The sequence below is a fragment of the Carlito syrichta genome, unplaced genomic scaffold, assembly GCF_000164805.1.
Source record: "Carlito syrichta isolate Samal-C Ts95f unplaced genomic scaffold, Tarsius_syrichta-2.0.1 Scaffold316033, whole genome shotgun sequence".
NCBI lineage: Eukaryota > Metazoa > Chordata > Mammalia > Primates > Tarsiidae > Carlito > Carlito syrichta.
In genome coordinates, this window is record NW_007260129.1 from 89,318 (window position 1) to 110,214 (window position 20,897).

Sequence of the window (20,897 nt, forward strand, 5' to 3'; positions counted from 1 at the left end):
CAGCCACTGATCTGTTCTTTCTATAGTTTTTTCAATGTAAGTGATCTCATATACTAGGCAACCTTTCGGGATTGGCTTTTCTTCACTTGGCATAATTCCCTGGGGATTCATTGAAATTGCTTCATGGATCAATAGTTTTTTTATTCCTGAGTAGTGTTTCATGGTATGAATGTACTACAGTTGGTTTAATTGTTGGAAGACACGTGTATCGTTCCTTTTTCTTGTCTGTTACAGCAAAGCTGGTATGAACATTTATATTCACATTTTTATTTGGATGTAAGTTTTCATGTCCCTGAAATAAATGCCCACGAATGCAATTGCTGTTGTCTGGTAAGTGTATGTTTAATTTTATAAGAAACTGCCAGAATATTTTCCAAAATAACTCTACTGTTTGACATTCCCAGCAACAATGTACATGGGTTTCAGTTTTGCCATATCCCATTTGTCCATCTTTTTATTTATAGCCATTGTAAGGATATGAAATAGTTTTTCATTGTGGGCTAGATTTGCTATTGTTTGGCTTTGAGAATTCCTTATATATTCTAGATGCCTGTCCTTTGTCAACTATGTGATTAGAAAATATTTTCTCCCAGTCTCTAGCTATCTTTTCATTCTTTTCACACTGACTTTGTAAAAGTTTTTAATTTTGATAAAATCTAGTTTGCCAGATTTTCTTCTTGTGGATTATACTTGTGGTGTCAAGGCTAAGATTGTCTAGCTTTAGGTCTCGATAATTTTTTCTAAAAGCTTTATAATGTACATTTGCATTTCTTTTCACTTTTGAGTTAATTTTTATATAAGGTATGAGGTTTGGGTCGAGGTTTGTTTTTATAATAAGTCTTAGATTCTGTGACCTTTCTAAACTCAGTCATTGGTTCTTCAGTTGAGCCTTTGTTCACGTTTCTTTGGGTGTTCTACATTCAGGATCTTGTCAACTATCAGCAAGTCTGCTGCTGCTTTCTTGCACAAATGCCTTTTTTCGTGCTTGATTGCCTTGACCAGAGTCGTCCGAAAGACGCTGCATGGAAGCAGTGAGAGTGGACACCCTGCCCTTGTTCCTGTGCGAGGGAGGAAGTGTCCACCTGTCGTCAGGAAGTGTGATGTTAGCTGTGGGTCTTGCATGGATGCCCTTCGTCAGGCTGAGGACCTTCTCCTCGCTTCCTTGTTCGCTTCGAGTTTCATCCAAAATTAATGTTGTCAGATGCTTTTCTGAATCTCTTGAAGTGATCACTTTTGTTGTTTTAATATGTCCTCTTGGTACGTTATTTCAGTTGGTTTATTTTTGTAGAGTTAGGATCTTTCCCTTTCTTTTCTTTGTTTCTTTGTTTCTTTTTTTTTTTTTTTGATCAGAGTCTCACTCTGTCTCCTAGAGTGCAGTGGCATGCTCACAGCTACGCCTTGACCTGCTGAATTTGGGCGATCCTTCCACCTCAGCCTTCCAAGTAGCTGGGACTGCAAGCGCACACCACCACACATGACTAGTTTTTTGATTTATTGTGGAGACCAAGTCTCACCATGTTGCCCAGGCTGGTCTCGAACATCTGAGCTCAGGCTGTCCTCTCACTTCCACCTCCCAAAGTGTTGGGATTATGGGCATGAACCCCCGTGCCTTGCCTGAGACGAGTCTTTCTTATGTGGCCCAGGCTGGTATGAACTCTTGTCCTCAAGCGGTCCTCCTGCCTTAGCCTTCCAAAGTGCTGGTATTACAGGCATGATCCACTGCATGTGGCCTTGACTGATTTATTTGAATGTTACACCAACCCTGCCTTCCTGGGAAAAGCCTCACATGCACTGGATATATTATCTTTTAAAATATACTTAGGAATTAAATTTATTGTAATTTTGTTTAGAATGTTTGTATTTATGTTCGTCAGGGATATCAGTCTGTAGTGTGCTTCTAAGGTCTTTGTCTGGTTTTGGTATCAGAATGTGATGCTGGCCTCAAAGCATAAGGCTTATCGATTTTGTTCCTTTTCTCAAAAAGACAGCTTTTGGTGTCTTTGATTTCTCAGTTTCTGTCTTTTCTATTCCATTAGCCCTTGCTGTGATTTATACCCTGGACGTGTTTTTCTGGTGACTATGAGTTTGACTCACTCTTTTCTGGTTTTGTAAGATGGGTGCTGAGGCTGGTTTCTTCCCTGGCTCTGTGCTCAGTGCTGCACGTCTCCCTTTCAGCGTAGCTTCGGCGACATCCCACTCCTTTGCACGGCTTATGTTTTCACTTTCATCTTGAAAGGCTTTCGAATTTCTCTTTTGGTTTCTCATGGTTTATTTAGAATGTGTGCTGTTGAGTTTTCCGATAGTTGGGGATTTTTTGTTTGGAGACAGAATTTACTCTGTCATCCGGGATGGAGTGCAGTGGTATGATCCTGGCTTACCACAGCCTTGAGTTCCTGGGCTCAGGCAGTTGTCCTCCTCAGCCTCCCAAGTAGCTGGGATTATAGGCACGCATCACCACACCTGACTAGTTTTTCTATTTTTTTGTAGTGACAGGGTCTTGCTTGGCTGCCCAGGCTAGTCTTGAATTCCTGGCCTTAAGCAATCCTCCCAACCTTGGCCTCCCAAAGTGTTGGGGTTACAGGCGTGAGCCGTTGTGCTTGGCCATTTGGGGATTTTATCAGATTGCTTTCTGTTATTGATTTTTAATTTTATCCCATTGTGGTCAGAAAACATGCTGGCTTTCTGGAGACTTGTCCTATGACCTTGCATATGGTCTCTAAGTGTTCTCTAAGTGTCTGTGTGGCTTGAGCAGGACATGGGTCTGCTGTGATTGGTGGTGTTCGGTAACAGTCAGTTGGGCCAAGTTTGTTGATAGTGTAGATCAGCCCTCCTGTGCTCTTCCTTTTCTACTTGTACTATCAGTTATGTAGAGAGGGGTTTTGAAATCTATGATTACAATTGCGGAATTGTGTATTTCACTAGTAGTTTCATCCATGTTTGATTCTTATATTTTGAAGCTTTTATTGTCTTCTCCTTTTTTTTATTTTGGAGTTGAAGTCTCATACACTGCCAGGCTGGAGTGCAGTGGCGTGATCATGGTCACTGCAGCCCCGACCTGCTGGGCTCAGACCATCCCTCTGCTTCAGCCTTCCAAGTAGCTGGAACCACAAGTGTGTTCCACCACGCCCAGCTAATTTTTTGATTTGTGGTGGAGATGAGGTCTTGCCAGGTTGCTCAGGCTGAGCTGCCAGGCTCAGGCAGTCCTCTGCCTCCGCCTCCCAGAGTGCTGGGATTACAGGCGTGAGCTTGTAATGCTTGTATGCTTGGAGGTATTATCTTCTTTATCATCATGGAATGACATTTTGCATTCCTTGTAATAGTCTTTGTTCTGTAATCTATTTTGATGTTAAAGTAGCCGTCTCCATTTTTAAAATAATTCAAATTTTGCAGAGTATACCTTTTCTGCCCCTTTAAATCTGTGTTTCTCATTTTGTTTAATATTGTCTATTGTAGGTATACTGTTTATTGTATTGCTTTTAAAAAATCACTCTGACCATCCCTGCCTTTCTGTTAGGGTTTTAGACCATGTCCATGCTTATTGGCATTTTAAAATTTCTTTTTTGGGTAAATTGCCTGTTTGTGTCATGTTTTCCTTTTTCAGTTAGGTTTCTGCTCTTTTTGCTGTTGTTGATTAAAGCAGTTACTTATCTCTAGTGATTAATTCCTTGTCAGTTTTGGAAATTGCAGTTGTATGATTATCCATTGCTTAACCCTGCTTATGCAAGTTTCTTGCAGAACACATGTATAATTCTGATGTAATCAGATTTTTCTTGTTATGATTTATGCTTCTGATGTTCTATGAATTTTTCCTGTTTCTATTCCACAGATCTATTCTTCTACATTTTCCTTTGTTAACTTGAGGTTTCCAGACCATTTGGGACAGTGTTGCCCAAACTTGAGTGTGCTGAGGGCTCACCAGGGTCTTGTATACATGATCTCCTGTATGCGTGATCGCTAGCTACAGGGTTCAGTCTTGGTGGACGGAGGGGCCAGCCAGGAATTGCCTTTCAGGGCAGCTTGCAGCTTCTGCCCTGGTTTGTGCAGCTGGTCCTTGTACCCTGTTTTGACGAGCAGGCGTCCAGAGTCACCTTTGCCAGTGGTGTTGGGTAGGGGCCCCTCTACAGTTTTCTCTGTTTCAGTGAGCCTGTTTTCTCTTTTCCTTTACTATTCTTTTTTGCAATTTACTTTGTTATTTGTGAAAATTTATTCTTGCGTAGATACTTTAGATTAAGCTCATGGCATTCTTCAGTACTGGAATTTTGGAATTCCAAAATAACTGGAATTTTAGAATTTTGGAATTTTTCCAAAATAACTGGAATTTTCCAATAACTGGAATTTTGACTGAAATACCATTGAATTTATAGACTTAATTTGAGGGGACTTGATAGCTTTGTAATGTTGTCATCCTTTTTAAGAGCATGAAATGCCATCTATTTAAACAATTTTTTCTTGACACAGGCTTTAAGTAATCTTGACTAATTTTTCATCCTTTGTAATTTTTTTGCTTTGCTTTTTTTTTTTGCTTTTATGAATGGGATCTTATTTTTTTCTCTTACATTTTCTAGTTAATGTTGGTGTAGAAAACTGTAACTCGCTTTCAAATTCAGCAGTCTTACTGCATTCTTGTGTTTTAATTGCTAATTGATTCTACTTTTCAAGTGTAAAGTACAGGTGAGACAGTTGGCCCTTTCTTTTCCAGCCCCTGCCCCCCCTCTGTTTCCCTATTAGTGTCATCCAGCACCTCTTTTTTATGTTAAATACCAGTATTGTTAATGGATGTCCTTGTGTTAGTTCTGGTCTTGTATGCAGTTGTTTAACATTTTTGAATAAGTATACATTTGTTGCAGAATTTGGTATATAGCCTTCTCCAAGGAAAGAATGTTTCCATCTGTTCTGTTTTGCTAAGGTTTTTAAAACGAAATTATTAATAACTGTTCATGTATTCAGAAAGCATTTAGGGCACACATTATGTGCCAGGCCCTGTGTATGTGCTCATGGTACAGTCATGAACAAAGTGTCTGCTCTGGTAGAACTTACATCCCAGGGGCCGAAGAGCAGATACCAGTATGATAAATAATGAAGTCTGTAGCATGTGAGGTGATAAATACTATGCAAAATAGAGCTGAATAAGGGGACGCTGGGTGCGAGAGTCTTGGGCTTGACTACAGCTCTTTCTGCATCCAGTGATGGGATCACAAGCTTCCTGTTTCAGCCTGTCAGCAAGGCTGAGTGTGCTTGTCAGTCTTCTGATGTGAAATGTGTCTTATTCATGTCTGTTCTGGATGGGGTCTGCTAGAGTTGTTGTCAGAGCCTGAGCTGTAGGGAGCGGGGAGCAGACTGTGGGTGTGTTCAGAGTTCGGCCCTTTTTTTGACTCGTTTTCTCTGTTCTTGTGAGACTACTTCTGAAGTTGGTTTTCTACATATGATGCTCATTTTTTCTTATAGTGATGACTTTCCAAACTTCACTGATTAATTTTCAACGTTAGTGTTTAAGAAAGTTTTATATTTAACCTGTTGAAACTTAAATGTTGGCTTTTATATAGAATAAAAGGATTTTCTGTAGACAGTGAAAGGACAGACTGAGAGTGGGAAGCCATTTTTCATCTTGTTTTTAAACCCTGACACAATGATGAGAAAGTAGAAGCTATGCTTTTGGAGAAATGCACACTTTAGAAAAAATTAACTTTGCCAGACTTCCTGGTGCCAAGTATCAGAGGTATCTCATAGTGGCAATCAAGCTTGCCTAGAGTAAAGGGTATTTACAAGGCCTAAGACAAGGATTGTAAAAGTCGTGAAACTTGTAATTACAAAAGTTATGACCGCTCAGATGGGGAGCAGGTGGGGATTCGATCTTCCAGTAAATTGGGCGTTATCTACAGGGAAGCCAAGGACCCCTTGAAGCTGCCCACTGAGAATGCCTAGGAGATAAGGGGAGATACACCCTCCATTAGGTCTAAGGAATGTCTAAAGCAGGAGCTTTAGGACCCTTGTCACACCCTTCTCTAGGGCCTATGATTATGTGGGCAAACATTAATGGGTCTGTGTGTCACAGGATCTCCAAGACATCCACAGGTGGTCAATAAGGAAGTCACGGCAGTCACGTCTACCTGACTGCAACATCTCCAAGGAAAAGGAATTAAGCCAGGGCTTTGGGGGGGCTATGCCGCCACACTCACCTAGAGCGTAGGCCTGCTTCCTGTCTGTGGGGGGTGAACTTTTCTTAAATAAATCTTTTCTTCTCCCACCTCTTTGTGTTGCAATTCTTTGCAAGTACTCAGATCTCCCCTTCCCTCCCCACCTTTCCATCACACAACCTCACCCTTTCCATACCCTAACAGACAGTTTCATATAAGCTAGTGAAATTGTGTTGGTGGTAGCATCACAGGAGGGTGGTGGCCACAGCCAGTGATGTTCCTTTCTCTGTTCACAGCGACATCTATGGCTGCCGATGAAGGCTCCGCTGAGAAGCAGGCGGGAGAGGCCCACATGGCTGCAAGTGGTGAGACCAATGGGTCTTGTGAGAAGAGCGATGCCAGCTGTCATCCAAATGCAGCAAAGCACACTCAGGAGAGCACAAGAGTCAGCCCGCAGGAAGGCACCAATAAACTAGCTCGGATAGCAGAAAATGGAATTTCAGAAAGAGAGCCAGAAGTGGGGAAGCAGAACCATGTCACAGCTGACGACTTCGTGCAGACTTCTGTCATTGGCAGCAATGGCTTCTTCTTGAGTAAACCCGCCCTGCAGACACAGCCCTTGAGGACTACCAGCACTCTGGCCTCTTCGCTTCCTGGCCACGCTGCAAAAACCCTTCCTGGAGGGGCTGGTAAAGGCAGGACTCCAAGCGCTTTTCCTCAGACGCCAGCGGCAGCACCGGTGGTGCTCGGGGAAGGGAGTGCTGACACAGAGGACAGGAAGCCCCTGGCTCCCGGCACTGATGTCAAGGTTCACAGGGCACGCAAGACCATGCCGAAATCCATCATGGGCCTGGTAATTTTGTGTCTCCTCTTGCTGTGTTCTTGATTCCCTTTTGTTTGAATGATGGCAAGTGGACTTCTGTGCATGAAAGAAAAAGGCCAGCGAAGTCTGTGGTCATCCGCTAGGTGGCTACCTCGGGACCTGTGAAGAGTTAGGAGATGCTGCTGGTGTCTCAGGCATGAGAGACAAAGCCACGCGGCTCTTCTCCAGCCCCTGTGGGCTGGCTTTGCTCATCCTGCAGGGTTCTGTTGCCCCCCTGCCCTGTGCTGGATGTGTCGGATGCCTCTGAGGAGGCCACCTCCTCCCCTGCTTTCCCTCCAGCTGGAGAAGGCTCAGCACTCACCCTGTTCCACTGGGATGTGAACAGAGATGGAGTTGGTTAGGGCCGCCATGCCACAGAGGTGAGGGGACTGAGGACTGCACTGAGGCATGCCTGGGTCTCTCTCCTAACCCTGAGCACTAGGCTCAATCCCACCTTGAGAGAGCCGGCCAAGCTGGCATCCTAAGCAGTTCACACAGCTTGTGCACAACTATAGAGATCCTGCTGCCTTAGTCTCCTGAGTGGCTGGGACTACAGGTGTGCACCGCTATTCCCAGCTAATTTTTTGATTTTTTTTTTTTTTGGTAGAGATGGGTTCTCACTGCATTGCCCAGGCTGGTCTCAAGCTCCTGGACTCAAGCAATCCTCTTGTCTTGGTCTCCTAAAGTGCTGAGATTAAGATGTGAGCCAGCACGTCCGACCTCGTCGCTATATCTTAAGTGGCATGTGCACTGCCATTATTTTGCCTTCCCAGTTTGATGTTAATTGGGGTATGAATTCTAGGTTATGATCGTACTTCCTTGGAATTTTGTCTGCTGACATTACTGATGAGCTTTCCAAGCCATATTCTTGTGCTCTGTATGTAGATCATCTGCTGTTTTCTCTCAGTGACCTTTTAGGGCTTTGCATACGGAACTTTCTTCCCACAGCCCTGTCAACCTGAGGATCTGTGTTTTCAGCTCCAGGAAAATGCTTTGTATGATTTTTTTCTTTGTTGTCTTCCCACCAGAACTCCTTTTAGGTGGTTGAATCCTCTGTCTCCTTGGACGGTTCCTTACCTGTTTTCCAGTTTCCTGATTTGCTCTGTGGCCCTTCCCATTCTTGCTGTTCATTCTATATATTGATGCATTTTATTTGGATGCTTTTTTTCATGCCGAGCATCTCTGATTAGCTCTCTTAATTAAAAATACAAAGCTGTTCTGAATTCTCTTTATCAGGCATTCTGTTTGAACTTGGCACCTCTTGTTCGTGGTGATATTTCTTTTTCCTTTCAATTCTTCTCCAAGGGTGTGCTCATCTCTGTTCTGTGGTGCAGTCTTGATCTGACCGAGCACTACCTGCTTCCTGGCTGTTGCAGTGACTCTTTGAAGGTGGTGGAGGCGCTGTGGGTCTGGGATGCTGACCACTGACCCTGGAGCTTGGGACTCTCCTCTCCCTGGGGTCCGTACAGCTGCTGGGTGTTCTGTTCTTGTCCAAGGCAGCCAGGACAGGCACCTCCTGCTGCCGACACCACCCTGGCCTGGGCCCTCCCCACTCCTAGCTTGGCCAGCCTTTTGTGGAACCCTTCTGTACATGTAAGAACTTTAAAAAGCCCTAAGATAATTATAGATTCACTGGAAGCTGCAAAAATAGCACAGTGAGATCCATGTACCCTTCTTTGAGTTCCCCTCAGTGGCGATGTCTTTCATAACTAAAGGACAGTGTCACAGCTGGGTCACTGATGTTGGCATAGTCCACAGATCTTACCCAGCTTCACCGTAACGTTGACGTGCATGTGCGTGGAGTTCTCTGCAGTTGGATCCCGTGTGTGGATGTGTGTAACTGCCACTGCAGTCAAGATGCAGGCACCCATTAGACCAGGTTCCGAGTGTCACCCTGTGTTGCCACCCAGTGTGTCCCACATCTGTTCCTGGCTATGCCGAGTCCTTGATGTTCCATGGTGTAGATAGACTACACTTCAGCACTTGCCTGTTGAAGGATACTCGGTGTTTTTACAACGAACTATTTTTCATAGTTGCCCTGAACTTCATTTATTTATTTATTTTTCAATTTTCAAAAGTAGGGTTCATTGAGAGGACAGAAAAGCTCCCTGAATGGGAGGGGACCCGAGGAGGTTGCCCTGCTCTGGACTTAAAGTCACATTTTGGACATAAGGTCTCATCTCTGTGGGCTAGTTGCTACAGATATGGCAGAAGTGTAATTGCTGGTTTGTGTAGTGATGGTATGTTTAGTTGCCCAGGCTGGTCTCGGACTCCTGGGCTAAGTGTTCCTCCCAACTCAGCTTCCCAAAGTGCTGGGGCTCTTTTACTTTTACAAGAACCTACTAAGCCATAATCCAAAGTGCCTGCTGCATTTTACATTCCCACCAGCAGTGTGTGAATGACCTGGTTTCTTGTGTCCTTGTTGGTGTTTGGTGCTGACAGTTTTTATTTGAGCATTCTGAATGTGGGCATGGGGTACCTCCTTGTGGTTGCAGCATGAGTTTCCCTGGTGACTGCTGCTGTGGAGTGCCTTTGCACACACGCTTTGCCTTCTGTGTGGCATCTCCCGTGACGTGTCTTTCATGCTCACTTTGTTCCTAGTTATCTTGTTAGCTTTGAGAGTTCTGCTTCTGAGTCCTTTGTCAGATAGATGGGTTGCAAATATTTTCTCCTAGTCTGAAACCTATCTTTCAGGGTCTTTCACAGAGCGAAAGTTTTGCATTTTTGATGAGCCCAGTTTATCTCTTTTATGGATTGTGCTCCTGGTGTCTGAAAACTCTTCACCTAGCCCCAGATCTCCATTTCTCTAATTTTTTTTCCCTAGAAAATTTTCAGCTTTGTGTTAACTTTAAATCTTTGATCCATTTTGAGTTAATTTTTGTATTAGGTCTGAGGTTTGGGCTGAGGGTTTTTGGGGGGGTATAGATGGATTTTTCACTTTTAAAATGCACATCAGAAATCTTACATCATTCCTTTATGTCCTTGAAGTGATGTTTTTATTGCATACTGCTTCCAGGACTTTATTCTGAGTTTTTATTGTTGCGCTGTCATTCCTCTAGGGAAAAGAGCAATTTGAAATTTATTATTTAAAAAAATGTCTTTGACCACAAGCCTTATCTAAGTGATAGCTTTGTTCTGGATTGAGTTATTACAGTAATTCTTAATATACAACTGATGACAACACATGCCATTTGGTGATAATCACAGCGCATTCCCAGACTGGTCAGTTGAAGGAAAGGAGAGCCTGAACCTCTTGAGGTTTTGGAACCAGGTTTTCTGAAGATCACCCACACCCCCCGCACCTGGCAAACCTTCATCTGCTCCTGGGTCTTCCCAGGAAGCAGGTGATAGACTGAACCAGGATGCAGCCATCCTGTGGCCTGAGGCCTGAGGCCTGAGGAAGCCATGGATGGGTAGCTGGGTACCCACCTTGCTCTGAGGAGCGGCTCAGTGCCTATGGCTGGCACCCAGCCTCACTTCACCTTGGGATTTCCTGCCCTCCACACTCAGTTTAGTCTTGTTTGGGATTTTTTTAAAAAACCACAATTTACTGACAATCGTGTTTTAAAAGCAATCGTTCCAGTGGCAAAATGAGTGTTTCAGGCTTTTGACAGTAAATCTAGTTTTTCGTAAAAGTTTAAAAAGGAAAGTGTTTTTCATGGCAGCAGTGTCTCTTCATCCCTTGGCCAGCGTAGAGGTTTATGGGTCCTTGTGTGCAGCAGCAGTCCCCACACAGAGTGTCCACACCGACCTAGAGTCCTCAGGGCTGTCTCGCTGTTGCTAAGCGAAAGCCACTGGAAGGGAGCCTTTACCCGGATACTCCTTGCAGTGGCCTGTGCTGGAGGCTGTCTCCCTCACTGACTGTGGGTCAAGGGGCCTCGTAGCTCTCTTGTGTCTGCTTTTCCACTCCCAGCTCCTCCCTCCATGCCCACTGCAGGGCTCTAGGTGCTGGGAGAAAGGTGGGCCCTGTTAGTCTGCACAGGCGTACATTTTTAGTGGTGGTGTGTCAAGTGCTCACGCAGTGACCCGGCCCAGATGGAGGAGTCCCAGGGAGGGGAGGGTTCCCAGGCAGGACTGTGAGGACAGGACCGGCCACTCTGTCTCATGCCTGGGTCTTTGGCCATCTTTGTGCTTTGTTAAATAGCCGTCCCAGCCATGTCTAGAGACCTCACCCAGGTCCAGCAGTTCTGAACCTTATTGTTGAGGTGTTTGGAAATAACTTTTACAGGAGAGCATGGGTTTTATACCTAAGCAAGAGTTAGCCTCCTGTGGTTCTTTCTTCTTCAGGTTTTACCATTGCTCCTCATTGAGGGGTACTTTAAAGCCATTTTGCATTTATTTACAAGCCTTAGTTGAGGCCAGCAGCCATATGAGTTGAGCAGCCCGCTTGGTGGTTTGTAGGTGGTGTAAAAGGGACGCTTTGTTTCCGAGACAGTGACTTCATTGGAGCCGCAACTGGTATATTGAAGAAAGACTGGAAAATGTTTCAAAGCAGATGTGATGCTTTCAGGTGGCACGCTCTGTGTGCAGAAGGTAGATGCTAGTGGGCAGCATAGAAGCAGCTGTTGCATTTGAGTGGTGCTTTGGAGAAGGGAAGAGAGTGTTTATCCTTGGGGAAAAGAAGGGCATTGCAGGAGTAGAGGCACACTAGGAGGCCGTGCAGACGTCTACTTCCATATGGCCGGTGGGCTTGGATGAGCTGGGCAGGTTTCCATAGGGAGAAGCAGTGGAGAACTCCACAGAGCTGTGGTCACCAGAGCTGAATCCAGGGTCAATTCCCTAGTAGAACTGTCAGCAGGTCCTGGTTATTTGTTTTGTCTGATCTCGACATCAGTGAGGTGTCTGGTGGCTTCAGTGTGGGCTGGTAAGAAGCTTTGCAGGTGTCACAAGCAAAGTGAGACAGAGGGGGAGGGGCACAGAGGGAAAGAGCATGTGACAGGGTGAGATTTAGTGTGCAGGGACAAAGGGAGGGAAAAAGCAAGAGAGAGAGAGAGACAGAGACAGACAGAGACACACAGGGACAGAGAGAGACAGACAGAGTGTGCAGGGAAGACAGAGAGGGAGGGAGAAAGCAGAGAGAGAGACAGAGACAAGGAGGGAGAAAATGAGACCAGGAGAGGGAGGGGGCAGATAGAGACAGAGGGAGGGAGAGAGAGAGAACGAGAGAACCCATGTAAGACTGAGGGGGGAGAGAGAGTGAGACAGGGAGGGAGAAAGGGGGCTGGGGCTGGGGGGAGGAGGAAGGGCCTGAGGGAGGCAGAGAGAGGGAGAAAGCTCGAGAGAGCGAGGGGGCGGGGGAGAGCGTGCGTGAGCAAAGGCAGGCAGACAGAGTGCCCATGTAAGACAGGGAGAGAGAGAGACAGACAGCCAGTAGGCATATGAGACATAGAGGGAGAGAGAAAGTGAGTAGCAGCGAGGGCGACAGAGTGCGCCTACAAGAGGGAGTGAAAGAGGAGGACAGCAAGCGCCTTGCCGGAGAGGGAGAGAGACCGGGCTGCCCCTGTAAGGGCGCGAGGAATGAGGATCGGGCCAGAGACACGGCGAGGGCGGGCGCGTGGGCCCCGGTGAGGTCCACCACCGTGAGGTCCACCGGTGTGAGAGAGCCTGCTCCCCGCCTCTTGCCCTGGGACCTCCCTGTCTCCCCTCCTCACAGGTGATGTCCTGTTCTCTGCACGGTGCTCCTGCTCTCTCCAGAGGGCCCCTCATTGCCCCCTCACCTGTGACCTCCACCGGTGCCTCCTGGTCCCTCAGAGCCACCTCTGTTTGGAGCCCAGTGTTCACCCATCTCATGGGCCGGTCTGGCGCTTTGAATTACAGTTATTCATGGCCTTGTCACTGCTCCCTGGTTGTGTGTGTGTGCTGAAGACATGGTATTTGCCATTTAACCATTTCAAAGTATATAGTTTAGTGGCACTGAGCACGTTCATAGTGTCATGCAGCTGTTATCACTACCCATCTCCAGAAATTTCCACCTTCTCAAACTGACACTCTGGCCCCATCTCCTTCCCAGCCCCGGCAACCCCATTCTACTTTCTGTCTCTACGCATTTGATGTTTCTAGGAACTTCCTGTAAATGGAACCATGCAGGATCTGACCTGGCATAATGTCCTCAAGGTTTATCCTTGTTCTCGCATGTGTCAGAATCTCCTTCTTTCTTAAGGCTGAATAGTAGTCCACTCCGTGTATACGACATTTTGCTTGTTCATTCATCTGTCAATGGACGCATGGGCGGTTTCCCCATTTTGGCTCTTGTGAATGATGCTGCTGTGAACTTGGGTGTGCAGATACCTCTTTGAGTCCTTGATTTGAATTTTTTTGGGTATGTAGCCCATAGTGCAATTGTTGGATCATAGGATAATCCTATGTTTAATTTCTTGGGAGCTGCTATACAGTTTTCCACAGTGGCTGTGCCATCTCACATTCCCGCCAACAGTGTACAAGGGCTCCAGTTTCTCCACATCCTTGCAACACTAGTTATTTTCTGGTTTCTGGATAGTAATCATCCTAATCTGTAGTGAAGTGGTATCTCACTGTGGTTTTGATTTGCATTTGCCACAATGACTGGTAATGTTCAGAATCATTTTATGTGCTCATTGGCCATCTGTATGTCTTTTTGAAGAAATGTCTGTTCTAGTCCTTTGCCTTTTTTTTTGAGTTGGAGTCTCACTCTGTCATCCATACTGGAGTGCAGTGGCCGCTCCCAGCCACCGCAGCCTCGACCTGCTGGGCTCCAGCGATCCTTCCGCCTTAACCTTCCAAGGAGCTGGAACTACAGGCACGCGCTACCACGCCTGACTGCTTTTTGATTTATTGTAGAGATGAGGTCTCGCCAAGTTGCCCAGGCGGGTCTTGAACCCGCGGGCTCAGGCAATCCACTCACCTCAGCCTCCCAAAGGCGCAGGATTACAGGCTGAGCCACCGAGCCCGGCCCTTTGCCTATTTTTAAGTCAGACTGTGTTTTGTTGATGGGTTGTAGGGCTCTTTCATATATTCTGGATGGTGATTCCTTATCAGATACAGGACTTGTAGAGATCTTCTTCCATTCCTTAGGATGCCTTTCACTCTATTGATCGTATCCTTTGATGCACAGACATTTTAATTTTGATGAGGTACCATTTGATGAGGTACTATTATTTCCTTTGTTGCCTGCATTTTTGGTTTCATATCCAAGAAATCATTACCAAATCCAGTGTTGTGAAGCTTTCCCCCTATGTTTTTTTTCTAAGAGTTTTGTAGTTTTATTAGGCCTTACGTTTAGGTCTTTGATCTGTCTTGGGTTAATTTTTGCATATGGTGTTAGGTAGGAGTCTACCTTTTTTCTTTTTTTTTTTTTTTTGAATGTGGAAGAATGCCTTGTCTTTTAACACTTTCACCATTTATTGCATCCACTGTGTGCATGAAAAAAAATCTCACTAAGTTGAATCGGATGTGACTAAACCGTGGCAAGCCTGTAGGTGACTCTAGGGAGCAACAGAGAGTGGGAGGTTTAGTTGTGTCTGCGCAGTCTGTGATGAAGGCAGGGGCGTGAATAAGTGCTGGAGATTTGCTGTCAGTATCACAGCCTTACCCTACAGGCTGAGATGAAAGACACATTGAGGAGATCAGTGAGACCGTGAGTAAAAACCCATTAAAAAATATAGTGTCATTATCTGGTGGAATATATGCCATCTGGAGAATGTTGCAAACTGTAGCCATGATAAACAGTGAAAACACTTTCTGAGAGGTTTTGATGCTATCCATTTTTGGTGTTTTTTAGCTTAGTAATTGTTATTACCTAAGTTGGGTTGGCACACTTTTTCTGCAAAGAACCACATGGAAAATAATTCAGGTTTTTTGGGCAACATGCGGTCGCTGCCACTGCCACCTCTTCCTCCCTCCTTTCCTCCCTCTTCTTTCTCCTACTCTTCCTTCCTCCTTCCCTCCACCTCCTCCTGTCCTTCTCCCTCTCTTCTCTCTTCCTTCCTTCTCCTCTGCCTTCTTACCTTTAGACCTCTAAACACTGTCCTTTGCTTGGGCCATGGTTGACAGATGCCGACTGAAATCATCTTAGGGTAATTGGGCACATGTCTTAGTGCAGGTGCTTCTGTGGGGATGGCCATGCTGTTTCGATTTGCAAACATTCTCCTCTCCCATAATGTCTCATCCTTCAGCAATGGGGAGTTAATGGGGAAAGAACTGCTTTGGGTGTGTGTTGTTTCAGTGACTGTCTGCTCATGCACAATGACAGTCATTGCTTATCTTTGTTCCTAAGCACACGGCCAGCAAAGACCCCAGAGAGGTTCGAGGAGCTAGAGATCGTAAGGAACCGAAAGACGAGACCGACAAAGACATCTCCGACTTCGGACGGCAGCAGCTTTCACCCCCCTTCCCGTCCCTTCACCAGTCGCTACCTCAGAGCCAGTGCTACGTGGCCACCACAAAATCACAGACAGGTAAAGGGAGTTGCAGCAATGGTCTTTACTCTCTGAATGTCTGTTTCGAGCCCGCCCCTTGCCAGTGGGAGGTGTGTGTGGCTGCATGTGCCTGTGCTGCTCTAGATGAGTGACTGTCGAGGTTGGATGCCCTGCTGTGCTCACTGGTATCCCTGAGGAGGCACACCTGGCCTTGTTTGAAAGACCTCGTCTGATACCTGCGTGGGTTTCCTGGCTTGTTTGTGCACGTGCACTTCAGGGTGAGGGGTGCTTCAGGATGCCCTGGCCTTCCCCTCGGCAGCCTCTGGGATGGGTGTGTCTGGTACCCTCATAAAGAGATGGGGTGAATCCCTGTGGCACAGACCAGTTTTGATTGTGAGTTGGGCAGGGGTCTTCCTGTGAGGCCTTGGTGGATGTCGAAGAAGGGCTTGCAGACACATGCTGAGGATGCAGGTCAGGGTCAGCCAGGTGTTGAAAGGCTTCACTTGGGAGGATCACCTGGCCCCAGGTGCATGTCTTTTCTTGAACTTTTAAAATACTTCTTATTTTGAAGTAATTTCAGACTTCCAGCAAAGCTGCAAAAGTCTGACGTGAGTTTCACTTATTTTACCATATGGCACAATTATGCACCCCCCCATAGCTTTTTTTCCTAGAGTAGTCTTAAGTTGCAAGTTTGTAGACATTGTACCTTTTTGTCACTAAATGCTTTAATGATATTTCCTAAAAATAACTGTAATGTCCCTAAAAATAAAGACATTCTCTTAGATAGCTTCAGTGCAGGTTTTAAAATGAGGAATCCACCTTTGCTGTGATACCGTTGTCTGATCTTAGTACCTGGTTCAACTTTTCCAGTTACCCTGTCCTTCAGAGTCAAAGAAAAGTAAGGTCTGATCCTGGATCCCAGCATCACCTGACTGTGTCTCTTGCTACTCTCCTTGAATCTGAAACGTTCTCTGCCTTCTCTGTCTGTCTTTACCTTGGCTTTTTTTTTTTTTTTGAGTTAGAGTCTCACTCTGTCGCCCAGACTGGAGTGCAGTGGCTGCTCCCGGCCACCGCAGCCTCGACCTGCTGGGCTCCGGCGATCCTTCCACCTCAGCCTTCCAAGTAGCTGGAAGTACAGGCGCGTGCTGCCACGCCTGGCTAATTTTTTGATTTATTGTAGAGATGAGGTCTTGCCAAGTTGCCCAGGCGGGTCTCGAACCCGCGGGCTCAGGTAATCCACTCACCTTAGCCTCCCAAGGTGCAGGATTACAGACTGAGCCACCGAGCCTGGCTTACCTTGGCATTTGAGGAGTGCAGGCATGTGTTTATAGAAGGGGCCTTGGCATGAGTTTGCCCAGTGTTTTCTAGGATCGGCATAGGCGACTGCCTGCCTTGTGTCCTTGTGAGCTGCGTTTTGGTGGCCTCGTGTGCTCTTTGGCCTGTGGAGTCTGTAGGTCCCTCCGTTGTAGCCACTGCTCCCCACATTGCAGCAGCATGTCTTAGACACCCTGAGGCTCTGCAGGTGCCTCTCATCACATCCTGGTGGGGCTTCAGCAGCTGCCAGGACTGCCTGTGGGCACCAAATGATGGCTTGCGACTTCAGCCCTCTCCGCTGATGACCTCCGTTTCTGCTCTGAAGAGGTGCTTCACCCTCCATCCGTTCCCCCAGCTGTCTGTCTGTCTGTTCTTGAGTAGTGACTTGTGGACTCTAAGTTTGAGTCTCTGGGCTACAATCCATTACCATCATTATTTTGTTGCTCAGATTGCCTCAAGTTTGACCAGTAGGTCCCTTCAGGCTGCTCCTCAGTTCCGGGAGGTGACCTGATCTCTTCCTGAAGGCCGTCAGGCTTGACTGGGTGGTCCAGCTCCTCCTGTTCTGTCCCCTCCCAGTCCTGGAATTGACTGTTTCTCCAGGGACCCCTGGCTCTTTTAATCGGAAGTTAGAAAACAAGATCAGTTGTCACCTATCCCTGCCCCTTAACTCAATTTTATCGCTCTTTGACTCAGTTTTTTTTCCATACCTTTTCTTCAAAATTGTGACTCTGTGAATTTTATTTGTTTCAAAGAGTTAAACTTGGTATTTTGCAAAGCAATGGAGTTACACTCCTGGAAGGACTGGGAAGGAATGTCAGAAGTCACTGTGTGTTAAAATGTTAAGATGCCCCCTGTTTTAGTTCTCTTATTTCATCATCTTTTAACAAGAACTTTCTAAAACAAAGTACTGACTGTCTATAGCAACTACCAGCTTCTGCAAACTTCCTTTCTCTGCCTGCCTTTTCATAGCCAGAAGCTAGAAGTAGGTGCTTTACCAGTGTGTGAGTCCAGGATAGTGCGAAGGTGGCCTCAAGCCCTGGAGAGAGCGTGCTCAGCAGTCAGTGACCCGCACTGGTCCTGTGGGGAGAGATGCGCCCTTAGCCCGGCTGCTCCTCTGTGTTGGCCCTTCGAGGCTTGCTCCACCTTCTGGGACAGGCAAAGGAGCTGCAATGTCTATGCCTGAGTGCTTGTTTCCTGAAAGGAGCATGCTGCATGGCTGTCTTGTCTGTGCCACTTGTCAGTGCACCTTTTGGAATTGCTGTGAGTGCAGGTGTGTGCGTAGAGGCATCTCCTGGTTGCGTCCTGGGTGGGCGCAGAGTTCACTTGTCAGTATGGCTGGATCAGGAATGGGACCAGCTCTGTCCTATTTTATTTCTTCAGATCTCACTCCTTCCCCTGTTGCTCAGCGTTGCTTCCCTGTGGGAGGATACTGGAGCTAGTCACCAAAGAGTTGTCTTAGAAAGGCTGAGATGTCATGTCTTCTCTTTTTATTAATTTTTAAATTACTGTAGTGATGATGGCTCTGTTCTTTCCTTTCTGCGACACCAGGAAATTTTTCACAGCAGGAAAGAGGAGCAGGTTCGCATGTTGGTTACAAAGTTGCGTTTTACGGCTGGAGTCATAGCAAAGCCCTGCGTAACTCACTCCTGTGGGCAGCGGTAGCTCTGAGCTTTAGGTCTAGGTGGCCATGGTCTGAAGGACCTGTAGCACACCCTCCACACCTCAGTGTCAGAAGCAAAAGACCCGTGCTGTGCCAGAAGGTTGGGAACGGGCCTTTGTGTGGCAGCCTTAGGCTGGAGAGCCACATTGACTCAGGATCCCGGGCACCCAGCATTTGTCTTTGGGTGGATGTTAGTTCTTTTGAAAAAGTGGATTGGCGCTTTTATCATCAGCTTGTTCTGTATCTTTTTGGAGTGTAGATGTTTGCAATGAATAAAGACAATACCAGAAATCAATTTCAGAAGATTCTGGAAGGTAATGGAGCAGGAAGCATCAGGGATCCATGTCCCCACTTAGACAGCAATCGCACTGGCAGAGACTGTCTGATACGACTATTTTGGAATTCTGGAGTCTGTTGAAGGTTTGCCACTTACAGGAGAGGCTTGGAGAGTTAATTTCAGTCAGTTTCAGCTCCTAGCAGCTGCTCACTTCCTTCCCCAGCCTCTGGTGCTGGGCATGCAGCCTTCCCGGCACAGCTTACACACAGTGTGTGGGAGCCAGGGTGGGCAGAGAGGACCTTGTCCTCCAAATAGCAGGTCTCTGTGCTGTGATGTAGCGGTGTAGACAGAGGGGCCTTCCTGTCATTGTTGCAAGGCCCTCTCCCAGGTGACTTCTAGGAGACCTAAAGGGCTGGTGCCCTTTTTTATCCCTCTTTCACCTGCATTTTTATCTTTTCTTCTTTTGGGAGCCTGACATTAAAGACTTAGGACATTCAGGAACAATTATATATACATGTATGTGTATATATATATACAGGGAAAGTTAGATGGTGACTATGTGTGCCCACGGAAAGGTGTGGCCTCAGAAATGACCTGAAAAAACCTTAAGTTTAAACCTCAGACCACAGAGACAGCTTACAACCATCAGTAAACCAAAAACAATAAACCCAAACAACCATAACAGCAGACCTCAGGAAAAGGGGAGAATCTGCTTTTCAGGGCTTCCATATTATTAGATCCAAATGTCGAGTTTTCAACAAAATATTGCAAGATATATAAAGAAGCAAGAAGATATGGCCCATCCAGTGGGGAAAAAACCAGCAGAAACTGTCCATGAAAAGATCTGATGGTAGATCCACCAGACAAAGACTTTAAAACAACTGTCTTAAATATGCTCAAAATTTAAAGGAAAGTATGGAGAAGGTCAAGAAAATGATGCACGAGCAAAATGGAAATATCAACAAAAAGAAAGAAACCTCAGAAGGAATCAAAATAAATTCTGGAGCTAAGAGTAACAAGAACAGAAATGAAAAATTTACTAGAAGAAGTCAAAAGCAGATCTGAGCAGAGGAGACAGCAGACTTAAAGGTAAGACAGTAGAAATAATCAGACCTGTGAAACAGGAAAAAAGGACTGAAGAAAAGTGAAAGGAGCCTAAGGGACCGGTGGGGACCGTCAAGACGTCCAGACACGCATATGGGAGTCCAGGAATAAGAGCAGGAAGAGAGTGGAGTCTGTGTTGGAAGTTATAAACATCCAGGGAGCTCAACCACCTCCGGGTGAGATGAACTGAAAGAGACCACACTGAGCCACATTATACTCAAACTGTAGAATGACAAAGACAGATAATCTTGAAAGTAGAGAAGAAACTTGTCACATGCAAAAATCCTCAATGAGATTATCCGCAAATTTCTCAACAGAAACTGGAGACCGGAAGGCTACAGACTGGTTTATTCAGAGGGCTAAACAAATAAGCAAAACAAAAACAAAACAAAAAACCTGTCAGTCAAGTATCTATATGCAGCAAAACTGTTCTTCAGGAACAAGTGAGAAATTAAGATATTCCCAAATAAACAAAAGCCAAGGGCATTTGTTACCACCTGCCCTGCCCTGCAGGAAATGCCAAGGGAGTCCAGCAGAAAAGAATAAATCCTAGACAGTGACTTGAAACCATATGAAGCAATAAACATTGCAATAATGGTCAATACACAGGCCATTATGGAGGCTAGTATTTTTGCAACAATGGTTTGTAATTCTACTTTTTGTTTTCTATAAGATTTAAGAGATGAATACGTTAACAAATTAGTCAACAAGCTAGTATTATTATGACTTTAACTCCACATTCTCCATAATTTAAGAGACCGATACATTTAAAAGAATTATTTATGTTTTTGGAATAAGTTCCATGAATAAGACATAATTTTGTGACATCAATAACTAAAAGAGATTGGGAAGGTGCAGAGTTTTTAAAAATTTAAATCAGAGTGTTATAACTATGGGATGTTAAATGTAATTCCCATGGCAACCACAAAGAAAATAGCTGTATAACATACACAAAAGGAAATGAGAAAATACTTTAAGCGTTTCACTATAAAAAAAATCACCTAAATATAAATGAAGACAGTAATGCAAGAAATGAGGGACAAAAAAAGTGACAAGCCTGGTGGTCCCACCACAAATACCTCTGAACCAGGCACCTGAGATGTCCTTGGGCCCCGAGCACCCCTCACTTACTGGCACACTCAGCTCTGTGTGC

At 45.6% G+C, this 20,897-nt stretch overlaps 1 protein-coding gene across 1 annotated transcript in view; it reads left to right on the plus strand.

Annotated features, from left to right (window-relative positions):
- Positions 1-20,897, plus strand: part of EHMT1 (euchromatic histone lysine methyltransferase 1) — a 149,307-nt gene that overhangs the window by 46,640 nt on the left and 81,770 nt on the right. The window contains exons 3-4 of the mRNA XM_021706811.1: positions 6,431-6,987; positions 15,248-15,428. Coding sequence (XP_021562486.1) covers positions 6,439-6,987; positions 15,248-15,428 — 730 coding nt within the window. The 5' untranslated portion in view covers positions 6,431-6,438. The remainder of the gene's footprint in view (positions 1-6,430; positions 6,988-15,247; positions 15,429-20,897) is intronic.